Source organism: Centropristis striata, chromosome 9, assembly GCF_030273125.1.
Source record: "Centropristis striata isolate RG_2023a ecotype Rhode Island chromosome 9, C.striata_1.0, whole genome shotgun sequence".
NCBI classification, from domain to species: domain Eukaryota; kingdom Metazoa; phylum Chordata; class Actinopteri; order Perciformes; family Serranidae; genus Centropristis; species Centropristis striata.
Window position 1 is genome coordinate 39,719,179 of NC_081525.1, and position 13,595 is coordinate 39,732,773.

At 38.3% G+C, this 13,595-nt stretch overlaps 1 protein-coding gene across 2 annotated transcripts; it reads left to right on the plus strand.

Annotated features, from left to right (window-relative positions):
- Positions 1–1,675: 1,675 nt before the first annotated feature.
- On the plus strand, positions 1,676–13,222 carry klhl26 (kelch-like family member 26). Of its 2 annotated transcripts, XM_059341325.1 has the most exons (3): positions 1,676–1,839; positions 8,637–8,819; positions 9,992–13,222. In XM_059341325.1, exons 1-3 carry the CDS (start codon positions 1,790–1,792, stop codon positions 11,571–11,573), a joined length of 1,815 nt encoding a protein of 604 aa, XP_059197308.1. In that variant the 5' UTR covers positions 1,676–1,789; the 3' UTR covers positions 11,574–13,222. The 2 variants fall into 2 exon arrangements, with proteins under 2 accessions (XP_059197308.1, XP_059197310.1); XM_059341327.1 differs by lacking the exon at positions 8,637–8,819.
- The last annotated feature ends 373 nt before the right edge of the window (positions 13,223–13,595 follow it).

Sequence of the window (13,595 nt, forward strand, 5' to 3'; positions counted from 1 at the left end):
GATTAGCAGCACAGCTGAGTATGTAGGTTGCACCAAAGAAAAATGTGCCAAATCTTCTCTGCCAATGCCTAGGCTACTCTGCCATTGACTCTTGTTTGGTGGATTGGATGATTGAAGTTTGAAGAAACAAGACATATTGGCAATTTAACAATTTATTAATTTAAGGAACATGAGCCTCAGTAGCATGTGGAATAACCACATACAGCCACAACAGCCTGGCACCTCCTCCTCATGCTGGTCACCAGCCTGGTCACACGCTGCTGTGGGTTGGCCTCCCATTCTTCAACCAGCATTTGTCGTAAATCAGCCAACCTGGTTGTGTTGGTCACTCTGGCAGGAACAGCACGTCCAGAATGTGGAGATATAGGATTGCCACTGGTTGCAGAATCTCATCTCTCTGCATTGAGATTGCCTCCAATGATGACGAGCTTCGTTTTTCCAGTGAGGGAGATACCGCCCCACACCATCACACTGGTGGAGGCAGACACCAACTGTACAGACTGTACTGACTACATACTGTAACAGGGCCCATTCTCACAGGTGCTGCCAATGAAGTTTCTGATTGGCACCTGATTGGCATCACCTGGGAGTACCAAGAGCTCAAAATAAGGCCGCGTTCAGACTGCCAGGCAAAATCAGATTTTTAGCGCATCCAGATTGGAACTGGATGGCTCTTTTGAAGTCTGAACAGTCACAAATCACATGAAATCTGATTTTTGTGAACCGGATCGAAACCACCTTCAGGAGGTAGTTTCAGATCTCATTTAGACAGATGCGTCTCAGTCTGAACCTCCAAACACTTAGATCGGTTTTGACTGTCCGTGACGTCACTCTACGCGTAGCGCCGAAAGCACGGAGACGAGGTGTCGACCGGCAGCCACGCCCGACTCATGCGGCGCGACGGGGGCGCCATCCGCCCGGTTTCTCCTCCTGTTGGTCTGAGATGTTCTGCTCCTCTACTGGACAGTGATAAGGCCAATATACTGAGCTGACCTGCCTCCATCATGCTTGTTGTTGTTGTTGTTCTTGTCGCTGTCGCAATTATATGACGTCAGAGCGTCTGACGCCGTTACTATGGCGACCTGTCAGATCAGTCAATCATGTGGCCCAGTCTGAACAGAGCCATATCCGATTTGGCCACTTGGTAAAAACAGTGTGGACAGTCAGCCCTAAAAATCAGATTTGAGTAGGAATCTGATTTGAATCAGATTCGCCTGCAGTCTGAACGCAGCCTAAGAGTCAATAGCAACAGCAAAATAATGAGAAGATTTGGCACATTTTTCTTGGGCACAGCCTACATACTCAGCTCTGCTGCTTATTCCACAAATGCATGTTCCTTACAAATGTGGTACCATTTAAAAGGGGAGACTTCAGGCTTTCCAACGGTATAAGATTTATTGCCAAAAAGCATTGTTACAATAACAAAATAATCTACCCAACACAAATTGCCTTACTTTTTGTGCGTAGTTTGTATATAATTCATTTAATAAGTTGATTGGGGAATTTAACTGAAAGAATTTAAATTGTAGCCACCAAAAAAAAATGTACCATTGGCGCCTCCTGGTGGCCAGAGGCGGTCGGTGCAGAGGCAGGAGGTTCCGCCGGTAGAGAGGTCACCATCACCGTGTTGAGCACCGGGAGGAGACAGACCGACAGGCGGCTGCTGTCCTCTGAGCCTCCTAACAGGCTGCTCCATACATTATAAAACAACATGAACGGGCCCTTAGTGCCGCTGACCTTCTGGTAACGCTGCTGAAAATGCTCCATGCGTGTTGCTCTGTGCTAGAAGATGGCGGAGTCGGATGGCGGGGATTTTGCTTCCAAACATCCGCAGAGCAGGTGAGTGCAGCGGGGTGAGGAGGTGCTGTGGCCCCGGAGGAGGACGGCTCCCTCGGTGTTAGCTGCTCCGGAGCCTCCACCAGGGCGCCGGGGCGACCCCCTGGTTCCAAGCCGCTGGAGCGTCCCGGCGCCGGGGCTAGAATCTAGGAAACACCGAGGATCTGTCCCGGGCCTCCGGGCATCTGCAACCAGCAGCGGGGAGATAAAGCAGGCATGTAGCGGTGACAGCTGTCAGTTTATAGCAGAAAACACATGTAATACAGATTCAACACGTGTTGGGTTAAATAATAATGTTAAATAAAACGTTGATGCATTCAAGGCCCACTAGTTAATGTCACTATTTACCATAATAACTGCAACAGTTACCCAACAAAGTACATTTAAAGTTATCAACTGACAATAATTTAGCTTTAATAAGCCTAACTGTAAACACTTTTCTAAACAAACAAAAACAATTGTGAACAGAAATGCTCAAATAAAAGCTTGTTTACGTGTTTTTAATCAGTTTTTTTTTTTTTATAGCTAATCACACACACACACACACACACACACACACACACACACACACTACCTTGATTTACTATCTCAAGAGCCATACTAAAATACATAATAATGTAATGTAATGTTAAATAAAACGTTGATGCATTCATGGCCCACTAGTTAATGTCACTGTTTACCATAATAACTGCAACAGTTTCCCAACAAAGTACATTTAAAGTTATGAACTGACAATAATTTAGCTTTAATAGGCCCAGTGGTGGAACAAGTATTCAGATACTTTACTTAAGTAAAAGTACTAATACAACACTGTGAAATGACTCCACTACAAGTAAAAGTCCTTTTTTCCTTTTCCTTTTTTTGTCATTTTGTGTCCTTTTGGGTCAATTTGTGTCTTTTTTTGGTCATTTTGTGTCTTTTTTGGTCATTTTGTGTCTTTTTTGGTCAATTTGTGGGTTTTTTTGCTCATTTTGTTTCCTTTTTTTGGTCATTTTGTTTCTTTTTTGGGTGATCTGAAGTATTCAGATCACTTTACTTAAGTAAAAGTACTAATACACACTGTGAAATTACTCCACTACAAGTAAAAGTCCTGCATTCAAAACTTACTGAAGTAAAAGTACAAAAGTGTCAGCATCAAAATGTACTTAAAGTATCAAAAGTAAAAGTACTCATTATGCAGAATGGACCCACTTATATGTTCCAAAAATTAGATTACTTGTGTTGATGCATTTATGTAAGCAGCATTTTAATGTTGTAAACAGGGCTCATGTTAACTACTTAGTTTACTGTTTTGAGGTTTAATTAAAAATAAATGCATAATCATTTTAAATGTATCATGTTTTTCATGTTAAATCTCGACCTGAAAAGTAACTAAAGCTGTCAGCTAAATGTAGAGGAGTAAAAGGTTCAATATTTGTCTGAAAATGTAGTGGAGTAGAAGTATAAAATGTCATGAGTACCTTAAATTTGTACTTAAGTACAGTACTTGAGTAAATGTACTTAGTTACATTCCACCACTGAATAGGCTTAACTGTAAACAATTGTGAACAGAAATGCTCAAATAAAAGCTTGTTTACGTGTTTTTAATCACTTTTTATAGCTAATCACACACACACACACACACACACACACACACACACACACACTACCTTGACTTACTATCTCAAGAGCCATACTAAAATACATACCCCCCGAACTTTTCCAGAATTTAATTGAAAATGATGCAGTTTAATTTCTCAGTGTACTCTGAAATTAATGCACATTTGCAACATTTAAAATTCTTTATTGAGCATGATAGTGTTTTGAAAATAAAAAAAAGATTCAAAAATCACATTTTATGTTGAACTAAAGGACTAAAAAAAGACACAAAATGACCAAAAAAAGACACAAAATGACCAAAAAAAGACACAAAATGACTTACAAAGACATGAAAAGAATTCAAAAATGGACAAAATAGCCCAAGACTCCATAGAGTTAAGTTGTTAACCCATTTCTTGTTCCCTGAAAAAGGCCTACTTGTATAATTCTGAAATGTACATTATTTTTCAGTTTTGGTTAAGCTTACCTTTTTTTATTTACCTCTGGCAGTTCACCACTTACCTTTGGACCCTTTCAAGCTGTTCATTTGACTTGACTTTGACCACAAAAAGACAGAATGACCAAAAAAAGGAAACAAAATGACCAAAAAAACACAAATTGACCACAAAATTATCAAAAAAAGACATAAAATGTCCTAAAAAGACACAAAATGAACGAAAAAAGACTTGATGTGTTTTTTATTTGAAATTTGATTTTGCATGTCTGCACTATTTAGTTATATATTGTATGTTTATAAGCGTTGCTGGTTCCATATTTAATGTTAAAGCAAAACATGTTTGGTATATATTAAAAGGTTTATTTGTTCAATGTTGGCCCGAGATTTTATTCAAGTTTTAAATTTTGGCCCATTGTGTATTTGAGTTTGACACCCCTGGTCTAGACTGATAAATAGCACTACAGCTAAGGGGAAAATACGTATTTTTAATTTCAGGGTGAGCTGTCTTTTTTTTGTCCTTCACTTACTTAAAACGGCATAACAAGCTTATAAAAAACACAATTTTTAAACAGCTAGTAAAACACTTAAGATGAAGAGAAATAGAATATAATTTTTAACATCAATACAACTTTCTTCATCTTAAACAATGCTTGAGTTGAACGGAAAGATTGTGTGTGTTGGATATAGTTTTTTTTTATTTTTATTATTCTTTTTGAACCGAAAAAAAATAAACAACATAGACTACAACAGCGTAGGCTAGGCACCATTAAACAGATGTGAATAAACATATAAACATTTACACACATACAGTACATAAATACATATACATGCATCTGCCCCGTTTAAGTAATAAGATAGAAATAAGAACCACTTAACTTAATATTCAATATGCATTTCCTTATATCATTTTGGTTCGGAAAAAAAAGGGAGTAGGCTGAAGTATAAATTACTTCTCTAGGCCTAAACCCTGATAGTCAACACTTCAAAAATAAGAAAATGTATCTCTATATATAGCCACTTAATGTCAAATAAATATGTATTATTATTATTATTATTATTTATTTACTTATTTTCTTATTAGTCAACCATAGTATATCAAACAACTTAGATCTGAGAATTTCTATTCCTCCCGCAAAGAAAACAAACAAACAAAAAAACAACAACAAACAAATCAAAACACTGAAGGCAGTTACAAGAACGTCCTCATCCAGTTTGAAACCTATACTTTATCATTTTTCATAATAAGCCTTTTTCTAGTCTGATCCATGTGCCGGCAAACATAAATGCTGCCGTGCTTTACTTCATTTTAATTTAATATTCAGTGACCTAATTTCTGCCTGGTATTAAATTGTCCTCCGAAAATGAAATAGTTGGATTTGAACAGTAGGACGTGGTGTTTAAATGCATTTTTGTCGTCTGTAATCTGCCTTCAGTGTGATTGGATGCCATTTTTAGGTCTTAATTTAACAAAGCAGTTTGTCAGTGGAAGCGCCAACAGAAACCAACATGGCAGCTGTCACAGTGCTGCTGGGACTGCTCCGTCTGATGTCAGCTCTTTTTGAGGCTTTTATTGTGGAAATATTTCTACTTGATGTGATGTCAGGAAGCTCTTTACTCTTCAGGTTCAGTTTCTGCCTTGTAGTCTTAATGACATTTTTATCTTTGTAATGTTTTTTTTTACATTTCTGTACCTGGGTGGTTGACGTGACGCTCAATTTTTGTGTTCCCAGTGACAAATACTACTAAAATTTGATAATATTTCATTAAAATTAGTGTTTTAATATGCAGTTCATTCTTCTACATCTAATCCATCTGCAAACAATGAGTATCGTTCTTCAACTATGCAAATATTCTGTTTTGAACATGACATTTGTCCACCGGTGCAACTGTCCTAGGTAGCATTACTTATCTTAAAACAACTGTAATTTAGTGAAAAATTAATCTAAATACATTAAAATACTTGAATGCATGTCATACGAGTGTTTACTTAATGAATCTAGAGCATGGGTCTCAAACTCATATTACCTGGGGGCCAATGGAGGCAGTATCACAATGACCAAAAAAAGACACAAAATTACTATAAAAAAAGACACAAAATGACCAAAAAAGACACAAAATTACTAAAAAAAAGACACAAAATGACCAAAAAAAAAGGCACAAAATTACTAAAAACAAGACTTAAATGACTAAAAAAGACAAAATTACAAAAGAAACGCACAAAATGACTAAAAAAGACAAAATTACAAAAGAAACGCACAAAATGACCAAAAAAGACACAAAATTACAAAAAGCCACAAAATGACAGAAAAAAACTAAATTACTTTAAAAAGACATAAAATGACCAAATTACAAAGAAATACTAAAATAAAGACACCAAATGACCAAAAAAGACACAAAATTATTTAAAAAAGACACAAAATTACCCAAAAAAGACACAAAATTATTTTAAAAAGACACAAAATGACCAAAAAAAGACTCAAAATTATCAAAAAAAGACACAAAATTACCAAAAAAAGTAATTAAAGGGACCTTCCACACACAACACGGTAAAGTGCCATTCATATAAAACTCACATTAAACTTTCATATCAAGGTGGGGGCCACAAAATATCATCACGAGGGCCACAATTGGCCCGCAGGCCGCGAGTTCGAGTGTTAAGTGTTAAGGTCCCTATGTAGAGTTATTATGACACATTACATTTTGTCCTCCTGGAGCAACGGCATGATGTCGATATAAAACAGGCATTAATGTGACCACCCCATTACTGAGAGGGGTCCTTCCAGAATCAGGAAGGACAGAAGAATCTCTGGACACAAGATCACTTCTGGTTCAAATATTTTCATAATATTACTATTATTATTATTATTATTATTATTATTATTATAATTATATTACTATTTCCGTGCAGTGTTGGAACTGGTCGTCTTGAGGTAGTCCTTTGGTACAACGCAGTTTAAGTATTGATCTGAATATTTTTATCAATTTACATTGATTGATCATTGAAAATAATGTAAATTGATAAAAATATTCATAACTAATATGCCTTGGGCTTATCTATCTTATCTGTCCAACATTCTCTGAATTAAATAATGACATTCTTTATTTTGTTGCACCGGTGGACACATTTTAGGACGACCACACCAAAAAGTTAATAATATGCTAAATATATGAAGAATTAGAAATGGACACATTCAGTTTTGAATTATTCACATATGAGGGAATATAATTCTATGTCATTTGACATATATTTTTTGAATTATTCTTTTTTTCACTTTTCACGTCAACCACCCATATTGAGGTTTTGTTTTCTTGTACCTGTGGTTGTGATGTTTTTAACTTCCACAATCCTTCCTGACAGATTAATTTCTGTTTCTGTCTTTGTGCAGAAATGAAAAGTCTAAACAGAGCGATGACATTCCTATTGATAGCCTTGTTGTGTCTCTCCTGTGTGCACATTTACTCTCACAAAGACAACGAACACTACAGATTGCATTTCCCCTCGGCCGACTGGCAGATTAGATTAAATTTCCATCACAGTATTGCTGTGTGCATCCATGCCTCCAGCTAATACATTAGACATTAGGTATCCACATACCCATCACATTTTAATATTCTTAAGCTCTACGGGCTGTACGGCCAGAATATAACAGCTTCTAGCTGACTGTATACATGTATGTCTGATGTAAAAAACCAAATCTCCAGTTGAGCCTGAATGATGTGGGATTTTTGAGACTGATACGATTTTTAGAGGGGAAAAATTTATAGTGAATTATTGAGCTAGAATGAAAATAGACCCTTTTTTTATGCTTTTGCACTGAAATGACTGTGCAAGGGTACTCACAAGGCTGCTTTTTTAAATAAATAACTATTAAAGAATATTTAACATTATTATTATTGTTATTATTATTATTATTATTATTATTATTATCCATCTACTGAATTGCATTGTCAGCTATCTATTTTATTGAAATTTATGCTCTATTTTCTTAGTGGATAACACCATTTCTAAATCACATGTGTAAAAAAAAGTTTACATATTTGTGCATTATTTGTGCATAACGTATATGCCAGTAGCGAGAGATGCAGCGTACCTCTGATAGGCCAATATCAGCCGACAATATTGGTCAACAGATATATCAGTCGGGCTCTAGTCTCCAATAGTCTAGACGGATTTCAGAATAAAGGCCTCCTATAAGAAGTGAGGAGCATTTATGGGTACAAGTCAGGAACTGGTATATATATATTGCATATATATATATATATATATATATATATATATATATATATATATATATATATGCAAAATACCAACTGGAACATTTAAAAGTGATTGAATATTTATGTCGGCCATAAAAAATGACGCAAATAATGCTTAATTTCACCTTTAAAGTTGGTATTTTGCATATATATAAATATACATAAAAAAGCCACTGAGCCTCCACTATATCCTTGCTCTGACTCTAGACTATAGATCCAGAAACTTAATTTCCTCATCTTTGATTGCCTACTTACAAAAAACTGAGCAAGATGGGCAATTTGGCCGCCATTTTGATATGCAAATGAGAAGGTCAAAAACTTAAAATTTGGCTTGGGAACCATTTTTTGGGAACTGCTCCTCACTTTCACTTTTTGGACAATTCCGTCTAGACTACAAGTCTCAGGAGCAACACTCAAGTTCAGTTAAGAATTGAAGCCCTGGGAAATATAAAGTTATGTCCGATTCCTTGCTTTCCTGGTTGTGACGAGGCCCTCTTTCTCTTCCCAGTATGGCTAACAAGAATAGCACCCTGCGCTGTACGTTCTCCGCCTCCAGCCACAGCGCCATCCTCCTCCAGGGCTTGTCGGTCTTGCGGGCCCAGGGCCAACTCCTCGACGTTGTTCTGGCCATCAACGAAGAGCGCTTCCAGGTCCACAAAGCTGTGCTGGCCGCCTGTAGTGATTACTTCAGGTTAGTCTTCTCACCGCCCATTTACATTTTAAATTGAAAGCACTTAGCCAATGCTCTCATCCAGAGCCATTTACACTGAGTGCACTGCTAGAGTACGCTGCAGGTCAAAGGTCAACTGTGTTAAAATCAAGTCGGTTGGGGAGGAAGGTGAAGGGAGGAGAAGGCGAAATGTGAAACTAAAAAAAAAAAAGCATAATGATTCATTCACTTCAGTTTTTTTCTTTCTCTTTAACTTTAACCTGAGCCATTATGCTTTACTGAGATCATACTTATAGATTCCTACTGACTATAGAAACTGACGGACGATGTATTCCAGGAATGGACAGTGAGGACGTTTTTATTCTTAGATTATTAACCCTTAATAGGACACTCATTGAAATACTTGAAAATTCCAAATTTCAACCCTAGAGAATATTGGAGGATATTACATACAGCCAGAATGTGTAAAACAAACATACGGACCCGGGGGAAGGGGAATAATATTTTGAGAAAAAAAGTTACGAGATTAAAGTGGCAAATCTACGAGAAAAAAATGTGCAGATTTATGAGATTTAAAGTGGTGAATCTGCGAGAAAAAGTTGCTTTTTCCCACTTTTTTCACGTAAATCTGCGACTTTTTTCGTGCAGATTTGCCACTTTAAATCTCTTAAATCTGCAACTTTTTTTCTTGTAGATTTGCCACTTTAATCTAGTAAATTTGCAAGTTTTTTTTCTCGAAATATTACCTCATTTTGATACACTGAAGTTACCGAATATAGTTCTTCGCCAGATAAAGGGTTAAATAGAGGTGTCACAATCCTGCAAATCCATAAACACTTTTTTCAGCACTGACAACCAAGTCATTGTTGGACTTGATTCATAAAGATCAATAGATTTTATGCTTGGACAACTGTCATTTTCATTGTTGAGTTCTTCCTTATAAAGATTAAATGGTAAATGGGGTGCACTTATATAGCGATTTTATCCAAAACGCTTTACACTACGCACATTTACCCGTTCACACACACATTCATACTGGTGTTAGAGGCTACCAGGGCACATTGGTGCCACCTGCCGCCATTGGGTATTCATTCACACATCGATGAATGCAGCATCGCAGAAATTCATGCCTTGCATTTAGAAGAGATGGATTTATAAAAATGTCATGTAGTTGACGGGTTCTTGTGTTACAGAGCGATGTTCACCGGAGGCATGAGGGAGTCAAACCAAGACACCATCGAGCTGAAGGGTCTGTCGGCCCGCGGGCTCAAACACATCATCGACTTCGCCTACAGCGCAGAAGTGACTCTAGACCTGGACTGCATCCAGGACGTCCTCGGGGCTGCTGTGTTCCTCCAGATGGTCCCAGTCGTGGAGCTCTGCGAGGAGTTCCTCAAGTCGGCGATGAGCGTGGAGACGTGTCTGCACATCGGCCAGATGGCGACCACCTTCAGCCTGTCGTCCCTCAAAGAGTCGGTGGACGCCTTCACCTTCCGCCACTTCCTCCAGATCGCCGAGGAGGAGGACTTCCTGCACATCCCCATGGAGCGCCTCGTCTTCTTCCTGCAGAGCAACAAACTCAAGAACTGTAGCGAGATCGACCTCTTCCACGCCGCCATCCGGTGGCTCCAGTACGACGAATCTCGCCGGGCTCAAGCCAGCGGCGTCCTTTGCCACGTGCGCTTCCCGCTCATGCGCTCCTCCGAGCTGGTGGACAGCGTCCAGACGGTGGACATCATGGTGGAGGACGTGCGGTGCCGCCAGTATCTCCTCGAGGCCTTCAACTACCAGATTCTTCCCTTCCGGCAGCACGAGATGCAGTCGTCACGGACGCTCATACGCTCTGACGTCTTGTCCATCATCACCTTTGGCGGGACGCCGTACACGGACAACGACCGCACGGTGAGCAGCAAGGTGTACCACCTCCCCGACACGGCGTCCCGCCAGTTCAAAGAGCTGACGGAGATGGAGGCCGGCTGCAGCCACGCTTGCGTCGCCGTGCTCGATAACTTCGTCTACGTGGTCGGCGGTCAGCACTTGCAGTACCGCAGCGGCGAGGGCGCGGTGGACAGCTGCTACCGCTACGACCCGCATCTCAGCCACTGGCTCCGCATCCAACCGCTACAGGAGGCTCGCATCCAGTTCCAGCTCAACGTGCTGCGTGGACAGCTGTACGCCACCGGGGGGCGCAACCGATCCGGCAGCCTGTCGTCTGTTGAGTGTTACTGCCCGAAGAAGAACGAGTGGACTCACGTGGAACCGTTAAAACGCCGGATCTGGGGCCACGCGGGAACCCCCTGTGGGGAAAAGTTGTACATTTCCGGCGGTTATGGCGTCTCGTTGGACGACAAGAAAACGCTCCACTGCTACGATCCGGCGGCGGACCAGTGGGACTTCAGAGCTCCGATGAACGAACCGAGAGTGCTGCACGCCATGATCAGCACCAGGGATCGGGTTTACGCTCTCGGCGGCCGCATGGACCACGTGGACCGTTGTTTCGACGTGCTGGCGGTGGAGTATTACATTCCGGAGAACGACCAGTGGACGACCGTTAGCCCCATGAGGGCGGGGCAGTCCGAGGCCGGCTGCTGCTTGATGGACAGGAAGATCTACATCGTCGGCGGCTACAACTGGCACCTGAACAACGTCACCAGCATCGTGCAGGTGTACAACACCGAGACGGACGAGTGGGAGAGGGATTTACACTTCCCAGAATCCTTCGCTGGAATCGCTTGTACGCCGATTATTCTTCCACAAAACACCACACAACGCTAACCATCGGACCCGGGACTGTGAAGATTAGGTAATACTTTACAATAACCAACTAAGTAATGTTTATAGATGGTTTATAAACCAATTATTAACCAAAGTGCTATACATATTTAATCGTTAAATGTTTTCAACCAATTTCTTAAAGGTACACTGTTAAAAATCTTCGTAGAAATAACAGTAAAACACTGTCAAATACATCAGAAATAGGGCGTAAAATAAAAAATTGTATATCACCATATTAGACACTTTTAATTCATCAAAATCAAATCAAAGAATAGCACAAAACTTTTACTTTTTTCTGCCATAAAGTGGAAGAAACACACAGTTTTGCTGTAAAAAAATATTAGATTTTTCATTTAAAATGAATGGAGAAATACCATGACGTCACAAGGACGTAACTACCCTAAAAATAATAGCCGACCAAAGGACCTAAAATGACCAAAAGAGTCACAAAACGACCAAAAAAAGAGACAGAAAACGGCCAAAAGAGACACAAAACCATCAAAAAAGACACAAAAAGACCAAAAGAGACACAAAACTATCTAAAAAGACACAAAATGACCAAAAAAAAAGACAGAAAACGACCAAAAGAGACATGAAATGATCAAAAAAAGACACAAAATGACCAAAAAAATACGTAAAATTATCAAATGAGACACAAAATTACCAAAAAGAGACACAATAGGGATAAAATGGCAAGTGATTTTTCAGTCTAAATGACAGAAATCTTTGTAGAAATAACAGTAAAACACTGTCAAATACATCAGAAATAGGGCGTAAAAAAATAAAATATTGTATATCACCATATTAGACACTTTTAATTAATCAAAATCAAAGAATAGCACAAAACTTTTACTTTTTTCTGCCATAAAGTGGAAGAAACACACAGTTTTGCTGTAAAAATATAACATTTTCATGCAAAATTTATGGAGAAATACCATGATGTGTGAATGAATGACACAATTACCCTAAAAATAACAGGATTATTCAGTCTAAATTACAGTTTTTGCTGATATTTACATTTAAATTTAGAATAGAAAATCCACTCACTGTAATTTTTACGGTGAAGTTCTGGCAACCACAGCTGCCGGTATTTTACCGTAAATTAAACAGATTTTTTTTTACAGTGTATATGAATCATTTCAAAATCATTAACATACTTAATATGGTGTTAATATGGTGTACTAAAACTATTAATTATAATTTTATTGTTTGTTAATGGTAAAGTAACTATAAACTTGCATTAATATACCATCTATTTGTCATTTATAAATTATTTAGTTAGTTATACATAAATAAATTATGTATTTAACATTCTAAAAGGCCTATATACGGTTTATAAATGATGATTAAAGTTAATAAACTATCTGTTTACCATTTATAAATGATGGTTATTGTAAAGTGTTACCGAAGATTTTATTCCATGTGCTCTTTCTGCCGACCATTGAGTCAACACAAGGTGTGAACATTATATAAGCCAGTGTGTGTGTGTGTGTGTGTGTGTGTGTGTGTGTGTCCTCATTCATTTGAGGATATTATCTGAAAAGCTACTAAGCCACATTATTCACTACTTCTTTCATTAGAGCACATTTTTATTTAAAATGACTGTCATGTCAAAACTCCTTTTAATGTTGATTGACTTATTTTGATACTGATACTTTGAGTTTTTGAATGACGATTTGAAAGAACAATATAATGCATTCCAGGGAAAAGGCCGATAGAAAGTAGTAGGGCAAATATCCTCAATATTTTGACCAAATACCTTCCATTATATTGCAACAACATTATTGGAACAGGAAATTCTAAATTAAAAAGACAGTTTGCAGAATCAAACCATTAAATTATAGCCATTTGGATTAAATGTTTTGGCTATAATTTAATGGTTTGATTCTGCAAACTGTCTTTTTAATTTAGAATTTCCTGACTATTTGTGCTTTCACAACAAATTTCAGAATTTTTAAATCTAAAAAACATCAGTAATGCAGATATGACTAAATGGGTAAAATCAGATAATATAACATCACT